The sequence below is a fragment of the Epinephelus moara genome, chromosome 7 (assembly GCF_006386435.1).
Source record: "Epinephelus moara isolate mb chromosome 7, YSFRI_EMoa_1.0, whole genome shotgun sequence".
NCBI classification, from domain to species: Eukaryota; Metazoa; Chordata; class Actinopteri; order Perciformes; family Serranidae; genus Epinephelus; species Epinephelus moara.
Genome location: NC_065512.1, coordinates 18,322,975 through 18,345,720, shown reverse-complemented (window position 1 = coordinate 18,345,720; position 22,746 = coordinate 18,322,975). Strand labels below are relative to the sequence as shown.

Here is a 22,746-nt window from a genome sequence, read left to right as displayed (position 1 = left end):
TTGCAGCCCAGGAATGACTGTAATGGAGAAAAGCTACAGTTTCTGTCATGGAAAATCCCAGACAAAAGCTTCTAAGGACAACCAGACATGTTCCAGCAGGAATATGATTCAAATCAGGGTGAAATTACAAAACATTGGCAACCAAGATTTATGTTTTCCTGGTATTAACATGTCGCTGCATGTAGCAGTGTACTTGGAGCCGGGCAATGACTGTGTATGGCAGCACATTCTCATGTTTTAAAAATTACCATTGTAAGCTTTTAAACACAACCAGACATGTTGCAGCAGTAATGTGGTCCTAAATCAGGGAGAAATTTACAACATCGACAACCAGATTACGTGTTTCACTGATGTTAGCATGTAGCTTCAGGGTTTCCCACACATTCATTTATTAGTGTGAGCCCGCCATGATAACATCTGCCGCCAAGTATTGATTCTTTTTAAAGTTTGGAGCAGGACCATTCATCAGGAGCGCTATTAGAATACATGTATACCGTTTGGTTATTCATCGCACCACACTTTGGGAGAACAGAGCACACTCTTGGCACAGCTGGAGCAGCAGAACACCAGGCATACTGAGAGCGAAACTTAACCATTCATTGCACTGGGTCTGAAAGTTTGCATTCACGCGCCTCTGCATCAGCTGCTCCTCCTCTCATACATTGATCTGATCTGACCAGCTCGTAATGAGTTCTCGCAAAGAACAGGAATGATACAGAGGGAGGTAAAAAAGAAAGGGAAGTTTGCCGAATCTGAAACATTTATTGCCAAGTAGGTTTTCATATATGAGGATCTTGCCGTAGTATTTGGTCACAATACAAGTAATGCAAAAGATAAAATCATAAATATGAAATTTAAAATAAATAATATGTAAAATATATCTGTTTTGAAATTAAAAGAGCTATACTGTATTTAAAACGCAGAGGATGGAATGTGCAAAGAATTGACTGAACAATGGGAAATTGTTCACGGAATGAAGAACGTGTAAAATGAAAACCCATGAGGTTGAAGTGTGCTACATTTATTGTCTGACACTTAATATTTTCTGGTAAAACATACACCAAGAGAAATAGATAATCGAAAATCATATATATAATAGGTATTCATGTGAGAAAACCTGAACAGGGAATTGGATGTGGAGAACCATGTCAAATGGTGAAATGAATCCAATATAGATTGTAGTGTTGCCCGTCCATAAGCTGCCGCCAGCTCGCTTGTGTTTCTGATGGATATACCTTGTAGAGCCAACGTTGTCATTGTTCAAGCTGTAATTGAAAGATTCCTTGTGAGGGTTTTGTGAAAGCGGTTTCTTAAGCCGTGTGTGTGTGTATGATAATCTATGTTAGCAATGGGTGTGACTGGCAGATAACTAAGCATCACACGGACCAGCTGGTCGCCAAAAAGCGGAAATTTAACCATTGCTATGCTGGATTAAAACCAAACTGTGTGAGAGCATGTGTGTATTTCCAGTGAACTGGTGAGACATAGGTTGAGGTGCTTTTGATATGACTCCTAAGCAGCTTATCTTAGACTGCAGGCTGGTTTCTACAAGTTTTGATGTACAGTTGTATTGTAAGTTGTTTCTTTGCATCATGCGTGGATAGAGTTTATTGTCAGTGGAAGAGCAGGGAGATGGGACCGCTCCAATCCCCACATCTGACGTATCCAATTCCAGAATAAATAGTTGAAAAGAGTCTGGGTGTGTTTAAACTCAGGCACAAGTGTAGTATCGCCTCTGTTATTTTTTAAAGCTTAGTTCACCTCAGCTTAACCAGCAGAGTCACGAGGGTGGCATTAAACTCGGCAGTTATCAGGTGTGGTAAACATTTTCGGCATTTTTGAACCAGACAATATAGAAGCAGACAGGAAACAAGAGGATGGGGAGAGGTATGGCGTGCAACAAAGATCCCTGGCTAGAATAGAACCATGGACGAGCATTTGTCCATCATGAGTAATTAAAAATGACTCCCACTCATCTCTCTCCCAAATGGTAGCATCCCAGAGGTGTTGAAAATCTGAAGCTAACATAAGGTAGGAGTTTGGTGATATCATATACAGGATGGTAGTCAGTACATGGGCCAGAGAACCGTAATATTTATATTAAAAAAAGCCCCATGATGAGAGTGTCTTTGGTGTATTCAGACACTTCCTGCAGGTTTTTACAGTAAAGTGTAACACTAGACAGGCTGACATGGTGTGACAGAGCAACAAACACATTATGAAAAGTATCACGGCTAAGACTTGTGGCAGGTTAGTTGACACATAGGCCTCAATTCCCCTGTTTTACCAGCTGTCCAGTCAGTGTGAGGATTGTACAGTATACAGCCGGACCCTACAGTTGTTTCAGTCCAACCCCAACTTTGTGTATACCACATGCTAACTTGTCGCCACTGCCGCTCTGCACTGTGCTCACACAGCCGATTATTGCTGATGGTGTCATCACAAAACCTCCAGTTCCCCCCAGGTTAACACTGCTAGCTCTGTTACCATTGTTAGCTCTGTTAGCTGCTAGCCCCTGGCTCAACCACCTCCATGTTGAGAGCCGTGTGTAGACAACCTCTGAATCATAGATCATAAAGAGCTCCTTTAACCAGAGAGCAGTAAATGATTGTTTCATGTTTCGGATGTACGACACAAGGCTATACAATACAGAAACTGTTGATGTTGGGCAAGCTACTTCAAGAATGTTCTTTATAAATTAGTCATTGCTCACGGAAAATGTTATTACAGTGAAGCCTCAACACTCCATCCACTGGAAAAAGGGCAAACAAGCTGAATCCTCAAAATGTTGAAATAACATTGTTTTTTTGGAATAAGACAATGTAGTTTGATTACTGAATTTCAAATTGTTATCCTACACATTACATAAAAAGTAATCAAATTACTGTTATGCTCTGCTCAGTAAGGCGAGCACTGGTCTGTGTGCATTGCATGTGAGTGTTTTGTGTTCATACAAGTAGACCTTTTGAGTGTGCCTTTGTCTGACGTGTGTCCCCGTTCTGCTGTTTATACATTACGGCCATGCTTAATTTGAGTGGCTGCCACTCACAAAGACACCAGTCAGCCCAGCCCAAGTGCCATTCATATCTCTCTCCCTCTCTCCTCCACTGGGTTCAACACAGACATGGCCAATGAATGAACACAGCCTTGGCCAAAGAGGGAGCTGCAGCGGGGTGGGGGTGGACAACACCGCTGTCTGCACACAGCTCTTTCTCACTCGATTTCTTATCCTTTCCTCACATGCTGTCTCCTGTGAACCGCCATTTTCCTTTTTTCTTTCATCTTCCTGCCTTTTTATCTGACCCAAACATTTTTTTTAAGTCTTTCATCCTTTCAGTTTCTTCATTTCAGTCATCATCTTTCCTTTCTTTCCTGCAGCTCGTTTCTCTCATGTGCACACACACACTTTTTGCAATTCTGTCCCGTCTCTTATTTTTTCTTTTTCCGTCTGTCACTCTTTCAAAACAGGCCGCGGCCCTTGACTAATCAAAGTGACAGGACAATAAATCAACCATTAATCTCGAGGCTGCTATATTCTCGAGAACACAAACCCACCAGTGTGTACACACAAACGCACACTCGCACTCTGGAACCACGTAGGTCACTTCACGAAGTCATGGTGGCCGCCTGAAGCAAATTACATTATTGCCCTGGTAACCGGGGTGATTTATGAGGAAATCTATTTTACTGTTGCTTTTATTTGTCTTTTATGATACACTATGTGTTTTGTGGCCGGATTTATTTTCTACCGATGTGTAAGGTCAAATACTACCACTTGAACCTGTTTCTTGCCTCAGTTCTTCAGAGAAAGAGACATCAGTATTCATAGAGCATGTTACAAATGCAGCTAACAAGCATGTAGGTCATATTTTCTATATGGTTGACTCCAAGTGGGTCCCATTACCTCTGACTGATAGATTAAAAACACACATTTGTAGGTTATTAAGTAAAACCCGTGACTAAACAAAGCCAAAGAGCTTGTGGCAACTGAACGTTTGTCTGATGGATAAGAGCAGCCTCAGAGAGGAAGTGAGTGGTTTAAATTCCAGCTGCGTTACCTTTACCACTTCTGTGACATTCGCTAACAGTGATCTGATGGCCTGTTGGTCACACAGAACCACGTTAGTGCCCCGTAGCCCTCCATTTAAACTCTTATCAAAGGCGTTATTTCACTTCTCTGACTCCACATGAAGCCCCCTTGGGTCTTGTAAAAGCGGGGACCGTCGATGGTTTTCATATCCTCACAGGGGAGGTCATGGGTTTACAGAGTTCCTTTGTGTTTTATGGGCCCAGGGGGACAGCGTGTGCTGTCTGCAGGACCAGTATTACCATACAGAGAGAGGGTGAGGGAGAGTTCAGACAGACCCCACTCCTGCAAATCAAACACATCCCACATTCACGTGCACTTACTTACTCACTATTGACAACACAAGTGGTTTATGCTCTCAGCCATCTGCTTGTTATATTTTCCTCATCATATGTGTGACATCATCAGCTGCTGGCTCGGGGGCGAACACTTACAGACAAAAAGCACTGTCCAACCGATATGAATTTGAGTTTTTTTGCGTATTAGCTCATCAATACTAGCACCTATGACAGTGATCTGTGTGAGATGCCCTCCTGTGATTGGCATAGGTTTGAGGAGGGTTGGAGAAGGGTTGTTATTCCTCTAGTTTGTGTGCGCGCAGCTGAGGAACAGGAGCTGTTGAAGTACCTGTTAATGCAGACAACACCTTGTAAAGTGGACAGGTTGGTGTTGGCTGTGGCCCACAATAGCCCGTGTTTAATTTAAGGAATAAAGAGCCAGCAAAACAAGTTCATGCCTCATTGCTAAGGGACGCTACGATATTGTTGCACCAATAGTCAACCCTACGACACTGATGCAGTATCAGTACTGAGGTATTTTGTAAAATATCATTTGATTTTCTCTGTATCACCCAGCCCTAACACACAGTTTAAACTCTTACATATCCCTTGATGTCTAAAGGGTTGTATAAAGGGGCCTGTAGTAACAGTGTGGGTTGACAAAGACAAATCTAGGCCTGAAAAAGTGGGGCTTCCCAAAGAATATTGATCTGCGTGGGTCGCTCCTGTACTAGCCATGTCAGGTGGTGATATCATGAACCTCACCACAGTTTATCATAGATTTATTTGAGATTTGTAAAATGTCAGGGAAACACTGAGTTTCCAGATAAAATAAAAACATATTCAGCTCCTAAACAGAAACACGAAGGTAAACCCTCAGGCTGTTGTCTTAAAATTAATTGTGTTTCCTGCGTGTCAACGTTAATATTTTCAATTACTTATTGTGTTTAACCAGTTCTTGTGCACACAAAATAACTATATGGGAAAGCTTTTGTTGATTATGCCTATTGTTACATTTCTGTCATTAAAGCAGCAAGTGAGGAATTACATTAAACAGCAGGACTCATAGAAAATATGGTTCTATACTGTGTGATTAACAATGTGAAACATTTGTAAGGTAACTGTTGATGTGCAGTTAGTATAACATAAGACTGACATAAAAAGTGTTTTGACATATCACAGTAGGAAAAGCACAGGTGAAAATAATAACTTTATGATGGCTGCTTTGGTTTCAGGGTCCTGGCATTGGGCATGCTGTCACACTGTCATAACTTACAGTAGGGACGCTTTTCCTGCTATGGGAAGTAAACATGTCTGCTGTGGAATAAGCCTATAATATGTGTTTTGTGCCCCACGACTCCTTTGCCTTTATTTTAGTTTAAATGAGTCATTTTACCCTCCTTTTTCCTCAACCCCATGATAGCTTGCATGAGTTTTGTGCGCGACTTTCGGCACTGAACCGGAACCGTTTTCCAATGGTAATAACGCTAACAGAACGCTAGCGATTAGCTCGCCTTGCTACGTTGACATATTGTTATATTTAATGTAGCCCAAGCTAGTTTACGATGAACATCTAATCCTTTTAAAAGGTGATTTATGATTCCTTACAGACACTAACCCATTTAGTGAACTTTTGACATAAAGCTGTTAATTTTAGCTCCACGTTAAGTGAATTAACATGTTTCCCAGATAATGCTCTGCTCGTCTGCCGTGATGACACAGTTTACACATATTTATAACTGCTGATTTATTAATGGGAGTTGTACTGAGTGAAACAAAGCGCAGCAGATGTCAGTAGTATCAGTAAGATAAAGAGGCAAAATAAATAACCTTTGGCATTCAGCTAATATATTATGAAAGAAAAATCAGAACCACATGACTAAACACATAATTCAAGGTATGCTGCTGGGTGTGTTTTACGACAGGCAATGTTTTAATGTAGGCCTGTCATTCTAGACATCTTTTTTCCAGCAAATTCAGATTTAATGCTTCTCCACTGTCAAAACTCTTGGTTTTATTATTTCTTATCTTGTTCCAAGTTTGTGAGGAGTGAGTGGGAGTAGGGTGTACATGAAAATATGGGACAAGTCCTGTCCTGTATTGATTCAGTAAGGGACAGTGCATTTTCTGTTTCAATACGGGACAATCCAGTGTTAAACAATACAGCTGGCAACTTATTCCTCTCTGTAGGTGCAGAGGAATAGTGTAGGTAAGCCATGGAAACTGTACTGCTTGTTATGAGAATAATCCCTTTTTGTTCTGGGTGCATATTCGACATATTGTGGTTAAAGATACAAATTTAGCTCATTCTGGTTGATAGTAACGTTGTAGTCTCAGACAACACAACAGGCACCTGCGCTCTATGAGGACATTTTAGAAAACGCTACTTTAACATTAACAACGCTACTTTAACATTATTTTTTGGTACAATTATGGTCACACTAACGTGGTGTGTGGCTGCTGAGTCTTCCTGGAGCAAGTGGAAAGGGGCTGAAAAGGGCCCTTTGGAAGTAATTGCATTTGAGTGGGAGAAATCTTTGCCTTTATCTTTCAATCAGGAGAGAATATCGATTAACATGCACATAAGAATGAAAAATCTGAAAAGTCTTTGGCAATTAGACCCTGTAGAGATAGTATTATTTAAGGAGGGAGATGAATCCATAGTCAAAAAGGGAACTAGACACTGGTGGTGGTAGAGGTGGTGAAGGTGAGATGAGAAGAAGATGGAGAAGTGCTGATGATCTGGATGAGTAGAGGAATGAGCCTTTGCTGAGCTCGTCCTGGACTCTGGATACGATGCTGGAGGTGAACAGGGTGGAGGAGGGCGCGAAGATTCTGCCTAAAATGACAGCTGACAAAGAGATCATGACAAAGTTTGATTGGATAGCTAGAAGAGTGAGCACCCATAGTCAGCTGATTAGAGGAAGCAGTGGGAGTGGGAGGGAGAGAACTGTGAATGAATGAGCACAAAGAAAGTCTTCCTGATTGAACTTATGCTGAGCTTCATTTTCTTCTGTCGGAAAGTTATGGGTATTTAAATTGATAAGTTTCACTTAATGAGGAAGCTTTTGTCTTGCACTACTTATTCTTTCATGCCACATACAAAAACATCTACAAATATGTGCATGTTAAGAGCCATGTATTTTCTGTGATTGGATTCAGTGTCAACATTTCTCCTGCTCTCTTTCCCTTTCACCCCCACCGTCCCAGGCACAAACAAACCACTGTCTCCATCCAGCTGACCATTTATAGCAACGGTTGCCCAGGGCAACACCAATAGGAACAGATGCTGTTTGGCTGGTCTGCCGTATGACCTCACTGACCTTTGAACCCATTGTTTCTGGAAAGAGGAGGAGTTACTGTGTCATGCCTAAATTTTTAACTTCAGCACCTCAGCTCTAATGTTTCTGTTTTTCTTTGTGTGTCTCAGATATAAAGACCTTGTTGTCCCGACTTTGGGAGACAAGAAGAAACTGTCACCAGAAGAGAGATGTCGCTCAGTTCTGCAGCAGTCCAAACTGCAGGGATGGCAGGTGTGTGTGTGTGTTTGTGTGTCTATATCTTTATTCTTGTTTTCTGTGTCCAGCAGCAACAAAAGATTTGCCAAATGACTTAATCCCTGACCCTCTGTTTGAAAGATCCAATGGAATCTTTGACAACTCGTTCCAGCTGTCCCACCTCATCATCATTCTCCTCACATACACACACGCGCGCACACACATACACAGCAGCAGCAGCATGGACCCGTCCGCCCCCCTCTCTGTCCTGTCTGCCAGACTGCTGTTGTGTCTGAGTGTGTGACCCCACAGGTCACATCAGCTCCCGCCTCACACGCGCATGCACACTCCTCCACAATGCCTCGCAGACACCTTTTCAAACAGCCCTGCTCTACATATTCACACACACCACTCCTACAAGTAGCGTGTGTTGGAATGAATAGTGTCTGTGGAAGTATGTCACCCCCACAGCTCTGTGCACCTGGTATAGGGTGACCTCTGTTGCTCCCCAAATGCCCTCTAAATCCAGGAAGTGAATGCAGTGTCAACATGCAAACTCATTGTCTTCCCCACACTCCACACCCACCTATTACCATACATCATTGCTACATCACTGCTTTCCTATCAAGTCCACACTCTTCTGAGATTTCTAACAGAAGCAAGCAGACTCCAGAAGCTGATGATGATGGTGGTATAGTGCACAACAAAGCTTTTACATGTGTGTTTGATCAGATGACTTGTGTTGTGTGTGTGTGTGTGTGTTTGTGCGTGTAGATGGGCAGCAGTAAAGTGTTTTTAAGATACTGGCAGGCAGACCAGCTCAACGACCGATGCTACCAGCTCCATAAAAAGATCATCACCTGTCAGAAAGGTAATACCCAAAATAACGAACCAACAAACCACATTGTTCTTTCAGTGTTCATCTCTCCTTCTTTCTCTGACACTTCTGATATCTCCATCCTCTTCTACTCCTCTTCCTCGTGTCTCAGTGGTGCGCGGCTGGCTGGCCAGACAGCGCGTTCACCGCAGGCTGTCACTGCAGCAGAAAGAGGAGTGCAGCGTGCAGCGTTTTCTGCAGGGGGCAGAAGACATGGGGCTGCGAACCTATGACCAGTTGGTCATCCAGAACGCATCCGACATCGCGCGAGAGAGCGACCGCCTGCGCTGCCATGGCAACAGCCTTCTCAACACCCTCGGCAGCAGCCCACCGCTTGGTGAGAGGCCTGAGCCGGTTGGGAAGGAGGAGGATCAGCCTGTCAGGAGGTAAATTAGCAAACACCCTCGCAACTTATCTGAAGGCAAAGATACGTGACTATTGATGCAACGTCGATGTGCAGTTATAATATAAATATTCATTTGATTAAAGAGTTGCTTGGATAATAGAGTTGTACCTTGCTACAGAATACTTCACATTATTGAAGCCAATCAAGAACATCTCACTTAAACATGGTTTTTATTGCTCACTACAATGTAATTCATAACACTCAGTGTGATGGCCTTGTAGTGACTGCCTTGAAATAAGCAGTCTGCAGCTACTGTCATTCACAGAATGTATGATTGTATGAAGCAATCATTTGCCTTTATAAATTCGTGTGTGCATCTGCATGTGTGCCTGTGTGATGCGTTTTCTCATTAATGATGTCATTGTATCCCTGCGCGCTGTAGGCTTTTAATTGTAAGTTTCATGATGGATAGTCAGATAATGAGTTGCCTTATCAGATTGTATTAGTATTGTGTTGCACCTATGGAAAGCTATCCTCATCGCCACCTCACCTCATTCTAATATAGCATATCGGGCCAAGAGTAAATTGAATGACCCTGGAGCACTGAGTGAGAAAGGGTAAATTAAGAAAAAAAAAAAGAGGCAGCTTTTTGGGGGGGTACTAAAGTCACTCCCTAATGAAAAAAAACGACAGTTTTTGCATTTCAGCTAAACCTGTAAATGTGTACATGTGATATATATTAGGCTTTCCATGGTATGCTGAATAATAAATGCATTTATTATTTTAATAGCATCTTTTTCTCTCTGCAGAGGAAACATTACTATTTAGTTGATCATTGCCACTGTTAAATGATAATGACTGTCAGCCTCACAATGATTAGTTACAAAAGCCCCGTTTCCACCAAACACTTTCAGTATGGTACCCCTGGAACCAAAAGTAACCCTTCAGACATGGTACCTAGACCCTAGCGTTTCCACAGCAAGAAGTACTCTGGAATGTCGTCACTCACTGCTCCGTCCAGCACTCACTGTATTTCCTCATTACCGGTGACACAGATGGAAGTCTGCACCTCATTTATCATCCACAGAGCGAGGCACGCAGACATTTTCTGAATAAAACAAAACAGGCTGCAGTGAGAGTCTCTCTTGATAAGGTATTTCAAAATAGTGGGTTTGTGCATTTAGTCCTTCTCAGGCAAGCTCAGGGGTTTAATGTTGCCAGAACCCACAAGAACGACATTCGCCGGTGTTTGTTTTTTTTATCTCCCTGAGTGAATATTGGGATATATGCTGTCCTAGTCTAAAGTAATATATATAAACACTTGAAGATCCACTCATTACTTAAAGTGTATGTCATATAAAAACTAAAGTAATGGTCAAAGTTGTCACAGTGAAATTTAAGGTGTGCTGATGGATTCACGTCTTCAGCTTCTGCATTGAGTAACATTATTAGTTAACGTTCCACCTTAAAAGTTGCCGGCAGTCGGCCGAGTAAGTTATTTTTTCTCAGACTACAGCTGCTGCGGTACGGGACGGTTCCATTGGTACCATCCACAACTTTTCACAGTAGCAATGGAGAAAAAGCAGATTGAACTGACCTGTAACGTAGTGCTCGCTGGAAACAGGGCTTAATATGCTGATGTCACTAGGCTTTCTCTCAAAATGACAAAATACCGTACATGTAAGTACATTTTTTTTAAGATTGCTGTTTAACTCACAGACATATGCAAGTGTTTTGCTTCTAAACATCATAACAGACTAACATACAGCTTTAAAAACCCTGACAAAGTGAAGTAAAAGTCAATACAGTGGGGAAAAAAACACTATCGCATATCGTTTTAATGAGAAATAACCACAGTTGATACACAAAAATGTAAAAGGTCACCATACAAGACTGACTGCAACAGCAATTTTTAACACTTTTTAAAAAAAAATAACTATTGTGTTTTAATATTAGGATAAAGCAATAAAATGAAAGATGAAAAGAAACATACACACATGATTTCTGTGTCCTCTGTGTGTCCTTGCACATGTAACATCTGCTGCCTGGACAGAAAACAGGAGCACAGGGAGGCATCGAACAGGAGGAGGGGTGTCAGTGGGCGGACTGGGAGAGGAGTCGCCAGCGTCATATTGTAGAGGGGATTAGTAGTCACCCAAACTCACCTGATTTCTCTTTTAAAATGCCTCCCCCGATCACCTACGCACATGCTAGGCCACCCCCCGAGTGCAGTCCTGGAACCAACAGATGGCTCGCGCAGATTAGCAAAGGAAATATCAAACTGGATGTTATCAAATTACTGCAGGGAGATTAGATTTAAAGCGTAATCTCTGTGGTCTTTATCCTCCAAGTGGCCTCCTTAGCTCATATTTGAGGAGTGACAGTTGAGGCAGGCATACATTGAGTTTGAGTATTTTGGTGATGCAAGTTATGTCATTAATTCAATCTGGATCACGAAACTATTGGATGGGAAAAAGCTGTGCCTAAAACTGTCATGCTTTTTTTGTTAAACGCATGACTCAGTGCAAACGGTCTGTTTTTTCTTTCGTCCATTAAAATCTGAGTGTTGTTTTTCTTCCCATTTGCAGGGTTGTGGAGAAAAGTGGGAAAGTCTATGAGGGTTCTGTTAACGGGGGCAGTCGAGTTATTCGCCACTTTCGGTCCAGCTCAGTACCCATCCCCCTCGCCATGGAGAACATGGTCCATTCCTCTGCCAGTCCATCCATCAAACCAGCCCTGCAGCAGGTGGCTCACACCAACGAGGACGTTGCAGGCGGGGGAGGCCTTTCCTCTCCTCGTAAGCAACCTCCTCCCAAACCAAAGAGGGACCCCAACACTCGTTTGAGTGCATCTTATGAAGCCGTTAGTGCGGGGTTGGCGATGGCAGTCAAAGAGAGCCCCACTCCAGAGGGGTACGGTTCGCCAGCTGGAAGCCCTCCTAAATCCCAGCTGTCCCCCACAGACCCTGCAGGTATATATCGCTTCTACTCTTTAGAAGATACAACAGATGGTGTTTTTTGTGCCTTGATGCTGTTGCCTAATGCCTTGACTTTTTCTGTATTTAATTGCTTCTTTTCCAATTTCCTCAGCCTTGTCCAAGCCCCGTCCCCACAGTGACGACTACACAACCATGAGGAAGGTGCCACCCCCCAAACCTAAACGCAGTCCGAACACTAAACTGACAGGCTCGTATGAGGAAATCAATGCTGCAGCACCCCAAATCCACCAGCTGCGTCCCGCTGATGTAAAGCTGGCCTTGCTGTCCCGTGCTGGGGGATTTGGATTTGGTGGTTTGATGCAGAGAGCAGCCTCTATAGATGCCCCACATGGGGTCGGACTGAGCCTGTACCAGGGCCAAGACGAAGAGGACGTGTACATAGAGATGTTGGGCTCCCAGCCCCGGGCTCGGAGCCTCCAGGAGCCCCCTGATAGCCCAGAGCTGGCTGACTCTGAGGCTGTCTATGAGGAGATGAAGTATTTCCCTCATGAAGATGGTACGACTACTGCCACTGTGGTTAGCAAGGCAGCTAAACTGGAGGCTCTAGGCTTGGGCCTGGTGGGATTAGTGGGGGTGGGGGTATCTCCCCCTCAGAGCGGGGAGACCAAACGGATGGCAGCCGGGGTGAGCGCTACCGTAGACATCAGTCACTCACAGAGCACGTCCAACAGCGGAGCTCCCAAGACTCAACATGGCAAAGATGGCAGCTGTGAGATCCCTGCTCCCTTCCCCAACCTGCTTCCCCACCGTCCACCTCTCCTGGTGTTCCCCCCCTCCCCTGTCACCTGCTCTCCTGCCTCAGACGAGTCACCTCTCACCCCACTCGAGGTAAAGAAGCTGCCTGTGTTTGAGACGAACCTGAACTATGCCACTGGCCCAGACAGCCCCCTCTCCCCACAGTATGCTCGCCAGAGGGCTGATTCCTCCCCCAGCCTCACCGTCCTCATGCCAGAGAAGAAGTCCACACCTCCACTCACCCCTCCACCTCCACCTCCTCCCCCGAATGCCCCACCTCCTCCCTACAGACCACCTTCACACTTCCCCTTCCCGCCTGAGGCTAACTTCCTGGCTCTGACCCGGGTAGCATCTGTCACAGGGAGCTCAGACTCCCCCAAAACCTCATCCACTCAGAGGCCATCTGGGGAACCACTGGGAAAGCCACCTCCCTACTCTCCAGTGAAGATGTCTCGCCCTGAGCCACGGAGAGCACACTCATGCTCCTCCTCGCCCCTGCTATTCAACCCAGCCAATGGCAGACCCCTGACCAGCCCCCTGGATGAGCTCAACACGCTGTTCAGCTCAGGACGCAGCCTGCTGAGGAAGTCCACCTCTGGCCGCAAGATGAGGGATGGAGGTCTGTCAGTAAAACACCCACACTCACACACAGTTACACATATCTGAAACACAAGCAGAGAGAAGATCACAGCACATATGGTTTTGAACACCAGAGACTAAAATAATTGGTTCTCCTTCTGTCTTTCCCTTTTCCTCTCATCATTCCTTGTACATGTAGTGCTATTTTATCAGTCTAGATTGTTTTGATTCGAGTCACCAAGTGTTGATGATATGGGCCTTAGAGATGCCTTCTATCCAATATAGTGGAACTGGACAACTGGACATGCTTGCGTTGCCTACGATATAGCACGTATGATCACCATGACCTGGATGACTGAGAATCTTCACCGACTAGATCGCATTCAGCTTGTGGTGCTTAATGTGGCAAAAATGTGTGCAGTGACACGATTGGCGTGTGTAGTTTGGGTTCATCTATTCTTAGTCGAGAGGCTTGTGCTCATGACAGCAAAAGATGTAAAAATAAATAACATCCTCCTTGGCTGAGCTGTAACATTAGCCAGCTCAGTGGTGCTAGGTGAGCTAGCAGTAGATGCGCGATGACACAGTTGGGTGTAGTTCAGTAGAAGGAGCTGAGTTTTTCAAATGTATTTCCGGGGGGCTTTGAGCACCACAAGCCAAATGCCATCTAGTTCCATCATATTAGAGAGAAGGCAGACATCTCTGCAGTCAATACAACACTCGATAACTCACACCAAAACAATATAGATAAATAGCACTACAGGTAAGAGGAAAAATGTGCATTTTTGATTTTGGAGTGAACTATCCCTTTAAATGCATCTGCAGTCATGGGTAAATGTTCCATTTGCCATCTTTGGCCACACTAGGCCAAACCAACATATGTGAACCTATTGGTGTGTGGTTATATGTGTGGTGGGGTTCAGTTAACCTTTGCTTTGTTGTAATTTTTCATGCTGTGTCCCAGCCAACCTGAATGTGTGTGTGTGTGTGTGTGTGTGCTTGCTCATGTACACGTTTGTGCGGGAGTGCATATGTCCATTTTGTGTTCTATCTACTGTGATGAGTTCATGATCAAAGTCTCAGCCGGCTCTGTGCCACATGATTTATTGGGTACTGGGTGATTACCTCTTGTACAGCAGGAGTAGTGTAGTGTTGTAGGTAAGTAATAACCCCCTTGTTTTTGTGTGAGTTGTGGGTCGGTGTGCATGTGGATTTACACATGTACTCTGAGTGCTAGGGAGGTGAGATGGACCAGCACCCAACAGCCTTCCTCATAAATCCCCCTTTTCTACATTTAGAAACTCCTTACATTGATTCAGGTGTTGTAGCCAGCCACCCTCGTTGGCCCACTTGAGGCAGCCCATTTGTTACAGTCTCCAGTGTGGTGCCCTTTGGCTCCTGCAGCTGCCTTCTAACATGTTATCTAATGAGCTAGCTGGTGTAGCCCACTTAGCATCACACTACACTGAAAGTATGATCTAGCTGTGTTTGTACATGCAGAGCACATATAGGCTTTGTGACACTGATGCAAAGGTTGACCTTTGCAAAAAGAGGCCAAATGTATTTGTCAGGCTTAGTCAATAAAAAGGGAGGGTGCTCAGGTCAGAGGTTTCAAACCAGCAAAGAAATTACTTTGTTGTGCTTCTATGAGAGCGAATTTACCGTTGACGCTGCAGCTTGAGAAAGCACAGGCACTTGAGAGAAGGTAGAAATTGTGTCGTCCCACTGTGTTTTTATCGGAGTCTCTGTTTCCTCCAAGTGTATTAGTTGTGGCTGGGTTAATAATTTATGAGCAGAAGAATGATGAGGATGGCTATCAAATATTAAACAGCTCATTCATGTTCTACTGAATGCGGTGTGACTGCCCAGCAGCAGCAAACAGGACACCCGAAACAGGTGAAAAATTACAATGAAGTGAAAGTTGGTGTCAATAATCACTCATCCTGCTAGAGGCTCATATCATCGTGGAGCTGCATGATTTATATGAGACACAGTTGTGTCATACGTCTATTAACGTAACAAGTTCAAGGGGCATGAAGCTGAACTCCTTATAAGAGACGGTATGAGAGCAAGTGCACAGGATGACGCACAAGCCTCACGTGACGTCTTGCGCTTGACTCTGTCAGCACCTGGACCTGCGCAGGAAAAGCATCATGGAAACAGTGTATGTGACAGTGGAACCTGAAATTTGGGTTCACACCCTTGCTGTTATTTTGAGTGGGCAAAGCAAGGCGGTCCTCTTAGATCAGAGCACAGCGAGATGCCGATGGGCTTATCGGGATGGCCTACTTCCGTTCCCCCCGGCTGTTAAATGACTGAGTGTGATACCTGACGCTGTGGGAGTGGCCAGGGGTTACAGTTGCTATTCCAGACATCTCTGTGAAGAGCAGCTGCCTCTCCCTCCTCCTCCTCCCCTTCGTCATCCTCAGGGAATGAGAAAACCACAGGAATGCCAGGGGAAGAGGGCAGGTGGTCCTGCCAGGCTTCAGGAAATCACTGTCATAAGACACCTCACGTCTTAACGGCAAAATAAAAATTTCCCCAAATTGGATAAAAGTCCAATTCTCCCTCATTATACAAATTCACATACTCACTGTGACTCTTCACAAACATGCAGCCGTCACATTGAGCCCTTCCCTCCCTCTACCTGGCCTTTTGTCCCTCAGAAACACACACCTGCCCCGTGGGACCTATAGTAGGGTCTGCTAAGTTTATATTTAGGCATCTTGTGACCATGGGGCGACCAGGAGGCAAACATTCTCAGTGTGGGACGGCAGCTGACGAATTCCCATTCACACTCCCATGCACATATGCACCCACAGTCACTTACTCATTTAGTGTGGGAGAGCATGTGAGGCCCAAGAGCAGCAGCAGGGGCAGAGACAGGTCATGTGGAGTCACCTTCCGACCAGACAGAGGGGATTAATACTTTTTAAAAGGCTTAATTGTGATAGGAGGGATGGGACTAAGTGGAGAGAGGATAATGGGAATAAACACACAATTTACTGAATGCTAAATATGTAATATCTAAATGAAATATATTTGCAAAAAATAGAATATTTTGCAGTATTACGAGTCAAAACAACAGACTCCCTGCATTGTTTTGGATTTTGTTCTGCTACCTGTGTGATGAAACGTATGCATGGTTTAAAGTTGGGGTAGAAAGAAACCTGAAAAAGGCAAAAAGCTAAACTGCTAAACTTGGTCTGGAGTAGAGCAGGCAGCAGCTCCGGAGACAGACCTTTGGTCAGGGGCTGTATTGGCTCAAATTCGGCCAGCGTAAACCACCCCAGTGCCAGGTGTCACAGCAGCAGTGACAAGTCTAACCTGTGTAACGGCAGCAACAGAAAGTTTGCTGATTTGGCGGGAAGTTGGTGCTGTCCAGTCCCTCTGAGCTGGCTGGATTTGGGTTACTGCAGCTACTGATTGGGGGTCCATCTCCGGAGCTGCTGCCCACTCTCCTCCCAGCGAGGTGGTCTGCAGCGGTGTGGAGTGAGGCGGATATACCGTGATCCGCGGCTCTAGCTAATGTTAGCTACATGAACTTGAAGCTGCATCTGCCATCCTTGATCTTCTGTTAGCAGAAAGTTAAACTGCGAACAATATTTTCTCTCCATCTCTGAAACACTTCGCCATCATTCACACATTTGTTCCGTCTATCTTCTTCCTTTTTCTGGGTTGCTTTGCAGTCTAGGCAGGTGTTGCCACTGCTGGATTAGCAACTTTTTCTGCAAGATAGTCTGCCATTGAATCAGGCTTTTACCGAAGGAAAGTGCACACACATCTGAATTTGTGTAATAGCCAATAAGAACGCCCTCTTTTGTTGATTGGCCAAAGTCTCCCGTCGCTGGCTAGATTTACTAAAGCCTAAAAACAAAGCCAAGATAATGTGCAGGTTTTCTCTCAGAGCACTTAAATTACAATATGCTGAAAGTTTGTTATGGGATTCTTGCCCAAAGATGCCAAAATTAAATTGCCTACCCCAGCTTTAATTTAATGATATTCAACTGTGCCTACTGTCTGCTTTTTATGACATGCACTGACATGTAATGTGTTGTCCTTTGGCTATATTCTTCCCAGGATTCAATTCTAACATCAATCTGCCGGGGAGGGAAGAATGTGGCTCTGCCCCCACCTCGCCATCTCTGCAGCTACAGGACAAGAACGCCAACAACCACACACATCCTCACTCCCCAAGCCCCGCCCCTGTAGAGAACGGCAACCAGATCTCCAACGGTAACAGCCCATGTTTTATACATGTATACATTTGCACAGATAATTTGAATCTTTTTATTTCACATACAGATTGGGGTCAAGGGACATGGGTATTGGGTGAAACAGATAATGCATACTTGAGCAAATACAATTGTTGAACTTAACCTGTGGAGTGACAGAAGGCATTATCAAGTCCAGGCTGAAAACAGTGTGAGTGTCTTTACAAAAATATCTAAGTGTCAAGTTGGTGTGTAGGTGTGCAGCTAGATGAGCAGAGACAAAGCGATGGATATCTGGCTCCATATAGTCCATGTGATTCTAAATAAAGAATAAGCTACTGCTGTAATGTCCTAAAATGTCCTACAATAAGACTGACACCACTGACCTGTGAAGTGAAGAAAGTAATCTTGCAGGCCAGACTAAGCCGTTAACTCCCCTTTTACCCTTGTGCCCATGTCACGACAAGGTCACATAATCACTTAAAATCATCTTGCCTGAAATACAAGCTCTGCACACACACATTGAAGGAAGGGAGGGGGAAAATGACATGACATAATGACATGACCTCACAAATAAGGACAGAAATCCACGGTTACTTTAAAAGAGGAACCTTTTTTTTCAGCCGCAGCCAGAGAGCGATCACAGTGTATCTTAAACGCTGTGTCTTTTTCTAACATTTCCGTTTGTGTGAGAAAAGCTCTTTCAAACCCTGCTTGTGTTTGAAAGGTAAGTTGTCCTTCAGCCTGTACCTGTGTGTGTGGGAGGACTTGCACTCAGATGTTTATGCCGTGTATTGTGCAGTGGGGGAAGAAGTATTCAGACCCATCGCTTATCTTGAAGTACTAATTCCACACTGTGAAAATACTCCAAGTAAAAGTCATGCATTGGAAACCTTCCCTAAGTTAGAGTGTGTAAGTCTTATCTCTTGAAGTATGAAAAGTAAAAGTACTCATTGGGCAGTGAAATGTTCCCCATCCATGGTTTACTGTTACATCAGATGTTTTTGGATTTATGTTACTGCTGTATTGTAGCATGGCCGTCCTGTAAGAACCACGTATTTCTATAAGGTCGACTTTTCTCAGCTCAGAAAAACAGCCGTGTTCAGCTTTGTGATGATACATTTTCCAGCTGCTCCAAGAAGGTTTTTTTAAATGTTTATTTAGCTTAAGAAGTAGGAGAATTTTCTCAACACATGAAGGAACACTTAATCCTTCAGTTTACCACAAGCATGTAAAATCAACACATCTGGAGATACATTGTTTATCACTGGACAGGAAGGGAATGAAAAACTAAAGCTGTCAGACAAATGCAGCTCAGTAAAAAGTACAATATTTGTTTCTGAGATGTTGTCGAGTAAAAGATTAAAGTCGCATAAAATGGAAACACTCAAATAAAGAACAGGTATCTGAAAATTGTACTTAAAGGGATACTTTACCCACAAATATGACTATATATCAGTTAGTCAGGCAGTGTTTCCTTGAATTTGTGAAGAAAACTTTGCTCTTCTCACATGCCTCCATGAAAAAGGGAGAACATACTGATTTATTGATTCATGGATTGATTGAGGACCGCATTTAACAACAGCAAATTATCAGGGGTGGTCGAGGGGCGTGACAGAATACAGAAACTTAATCAGAGGTTTTGTGATTTGTCATTATTCTCTAAAAGCTTCGCCATTTTTCACATAGCCTATGGGTTAAGATAGATGTGTATATATTTAAATTTATTTTTGTTTTTTATGGACTTATTTTTCCTTTATTGTCTATTTGTTTCACCTGTCATGTGATTGTATGGCTCATATAATGGCCTCTCATTGGTTCTTGCCACTGTATAGTTGGGGCCATACCTGTGTTGTATGTTTTGTATTGGCGTCTAACTTTGAAGGGAGCATAGATAAGTTTTGCTTTCAGTTCAGTTGTAAATAAGAAGGTTTTAAAGGAAGTACATGCATATGACTGGATAATGAGTTTTGTGAGAGTTTCTAAAATGACGTTTTGATAAAGTTTTGCTGTTGTTAAATGTGGTCCTCAGTCAATCAATCAATGAATCTATATGTTTACCACTTTCCATAGAGGTCTGCGAGAAAAAGTTCTCTTAAGGGTAACACGGCATGACTACTTGATACACAAATGGTCATTTTGCTCGTGAAGTGTTCCTTTAAGTAATTGTACTTAGTTACTTTACAGCACTGATAATGTGCCTTTGATATTTCTGTGTTCAGGCTCGCTGGAGGATGAGAGTCACAGCAAGTCAAACTCCTCCACCTCCACCTCTCTGCACAGACACATGGACAGCCATCACACTCAGGTAAACACGGGCACTTAACAGCACAGTCTCCCGCTAACACACGGACAATGACAACACTGAGTGTATCAGGCCTGTATTCTGTTGTGGGTTTGTTGACATTTTGAGTGGACAGGAAAGTGGCCTCCTTTGAACAACATGCATCACTCCTGACATGTGAGCTTTCTCTGGCTCCGTAGACAGGTGTATGGTTACAGGATTGAATTTAATGTCCGGCACACTTACACACAAGCTCACACACATGCTCTCGTGTGAGAACACACACACAGCCTTTGATGTATGCAATTGATAAAACTCTGATGACGAAGTGGAAAGAGCTGTTGGATAACTGAGACACAAACTGATGAATGCATAGATTTTAGAAAGCTTAAATAATTTAAAGACATAAATATATAGAGGCTTAGCAGCTTGATCCCACTCACATGACCAGCACAGCTTACAGGACCTCCACAGGGACAGCCAGTCACAACACAGACACATAAAGCTCTCATGAAGACGATCCTGTGCTGTACCTTCACCTCAGGCAAAACACGAACAGGATTTGTCTTTTATTAACAAAGACCAGCATCAGATTCTCTTTTGACCTGTGCTGTCTTTTGTCTTATTAATCAATCATTCAACTTAAAAAGATCCGGGAAATGTAATATTACAACAACACTTAAGCCACTAAATCATAAACCCACCCTGAAGAAGTAGCTCACTGGGCAAATAATTCTATAGTGGACTCATAGCTTCCTACAGTTTCCACTTCAGATCATTTCATCCCAGTGGAGTTGAATGGTTACTACCTGACAAGTATGTACTGGGAGAGAAAAGACAAGATCTAGTTACAAATAATACACTCACCACTCCGGTACACAGGATCCGACTGCTGCCAGAGACAATCCGCTGCCATTCCAGCCAGCTCTCTTCCCCGCTCTAGATTTATTTTTGCCGGAACAGATTGCATCTCTGAAGCGTGAAATCTATTCGTGAATGTCTGTAAATGTTTAGTTTAGGTTTTCATGTTTGTTAGTGAGAAGGAGGAAAGTGAGGCAGGAAGACGGCCTGTTCACGACTGTTTTTTGGTTTCTGTTGTTGAACATCTTAAAGCAGTGGTTCCCAACTGGTGGATCCCATGCCGAAAGTGTGTCCCAAGTCCATTCTGAGTCGACCGCAATTGATTCGCGAATGTGTAGAGTTTGTAAAAAACATACTATATTTTGAAGTACATTGAATTTCTGCTACAGAGCTTTTACTTTGAAGTGCTATTCCTTGCTGTAGAGTGAGTGACTAACGGACAGCTACATGACAAAGACAGCTACTAGCCCAATTACATGGCCAAACACAAGTATGACACCGAATACATTAAACTCTGTGGACCTTGAACTAATGACGAAGAAGAAATCTGGACCCCATGGCTGCACCAGTTGGGAACCACTTTCTTAAAGAGTATAACATTTGATTGCAGCTCATAAATATTATGTTGACCAGCATTCCTCACCGACCAGCTGAGCTGCAGATAAAATCATTATTTTATACTCATGACATCATCTGGAGACAAAAAAAAGCACTTGTACAAAGCTACAGTTGCCAACTTGTATGAGGATAACTTTTGTCAAATTTGCTGAATTTCATACACACAGTATTATATGAGACAGTCTGTGAGAACACCATGCCCCTCTTCCTCCTCCTCCTCCTCCTCCTAGTGCTTCTGATGGCATATGCTAGAATCTACCATGGCTTTTGAAAAACAGCCAGTCAGAGCAGAGGAGCCTCTAATGCAGCTGTCAACCATGTCAATCACTGCTCATGGACTGTGGTCAGACTGTCGGCAGCGCTGATCAAATATAAATCAAGATTCTGTCACTGCTTTTCCTATTTCCCTCCTCAGATGTTTTCATAAACATATTTTAATGTACTGTTTAGCTGTAAAATGAGAGTTTGTGACCTGGCCAGCGGGCGTTGCTTAGTTCTCCCTCGACAGTGTCCAACATGGCGGCCAGTCACAGACTTTCTCATGTTACAGCTTCACAGTACACTAATGTGAGTCTTGATTCATATTTGATATCAATATTAATTTCACAGTTTGAGCCCAGTTCACTAGCAGCTTCGTTAGAGACCTCGGTTCTGATTGGTTGTTTTCATTTACGTGTGGTGGATTCTTGCAAATGCCATTGGGAGCACACAGAGGAGGACAAACATGCTGAAGGTGGGATGGCTGGCTTTGTGGTTGATTACTATGTCAATCTTACAAAGGAAACACTTGAGCAGTTTCCTCCAGTTTGTTTTGCCATTAAAGTTAAAGTTAGCTAACGCCCTAAAAAGTTAGCTTACAGAGAAATCCAGTATTCCTTTTAATACCTCCCCAATTTCTGATGAGGTGGACATGATAACCCTTGATACACATAATGTTATTCATCCTTACAACAGGAAATACTTTTTCCTTAACAAGATATGAAGTGTGCGCTGCACAGACGAGTGTTTCTGATGATTGCCCTAGTTGTCCTCGTTTTTGTTGACAGGCAGTGGCGACTGGTATGTGTTCAAATTTAAGTCATCAGCCATGACTCCTATTCTAGGTCCCAATAACTAGGGATGCACCGAATATTCGGTAACCGAATATATTCGGCCGAATATTGCAAAAAAAACACACATTCGGTATTCGGTGGAATAAGTTAAAAGCAAGGCCGAATAATAGCGGCGTGTTTTGATAACGCAATCAAACGGCGTGCCGTGACGGGCGGAATAAAATGTTGGCAGTGTGGCAATCCGCCCGTCACCGCACTGGCATTTGCGACTAAAAATAGTTTTGAGCGAGCAAAATAGGCTTAAATCATTCAGCACGCTG

The 22,746-nt window shown here is 43.6% G+C and overlaps 1 protein-coding gene across 3 annotated transcripts in view; it reads left to right on the top strand.

Moving 5' to 3' along the window:
- The window catches only part of myo16 (myosin XVI), a 148,636-nt gene that overhangs the window by 112,336 nt on the left and 13,554 nt on the right, over positions 1–22,746 (top strand). For all 3 annotated transcript variants that reach the window (XM_050048003.1, XM_050048004.1, XM_050048002.1), the window contains 7 exons: positions 7,796–7,898; positions 8,637–8,733; positions 8,852–9,125; positions 11,674–12,056; positions 12,175–13,437; positions 17,478–17,633; positions 19,834–19,919. In XM_050048003.1, the coding sequence (XP_049903960.1) occupies positions 7,796–7,898; positions 8,637–8,733; positions 8,852–9,125; positions 11,674–12,056; positions 12,175–13,437; positions 17,478–17,633; positions 19,834–19,919 (2,362 nt within the window). The remainder of the gene's footprint in view (positions 1–7,795; positions 7,899–8,636; positions 8,734–8,851; positions 9,126–11,673; positions 12,057–12,174; positions 13,438–17,477; positions 17,634–19,833; positions 19,920–22,746) is intronic.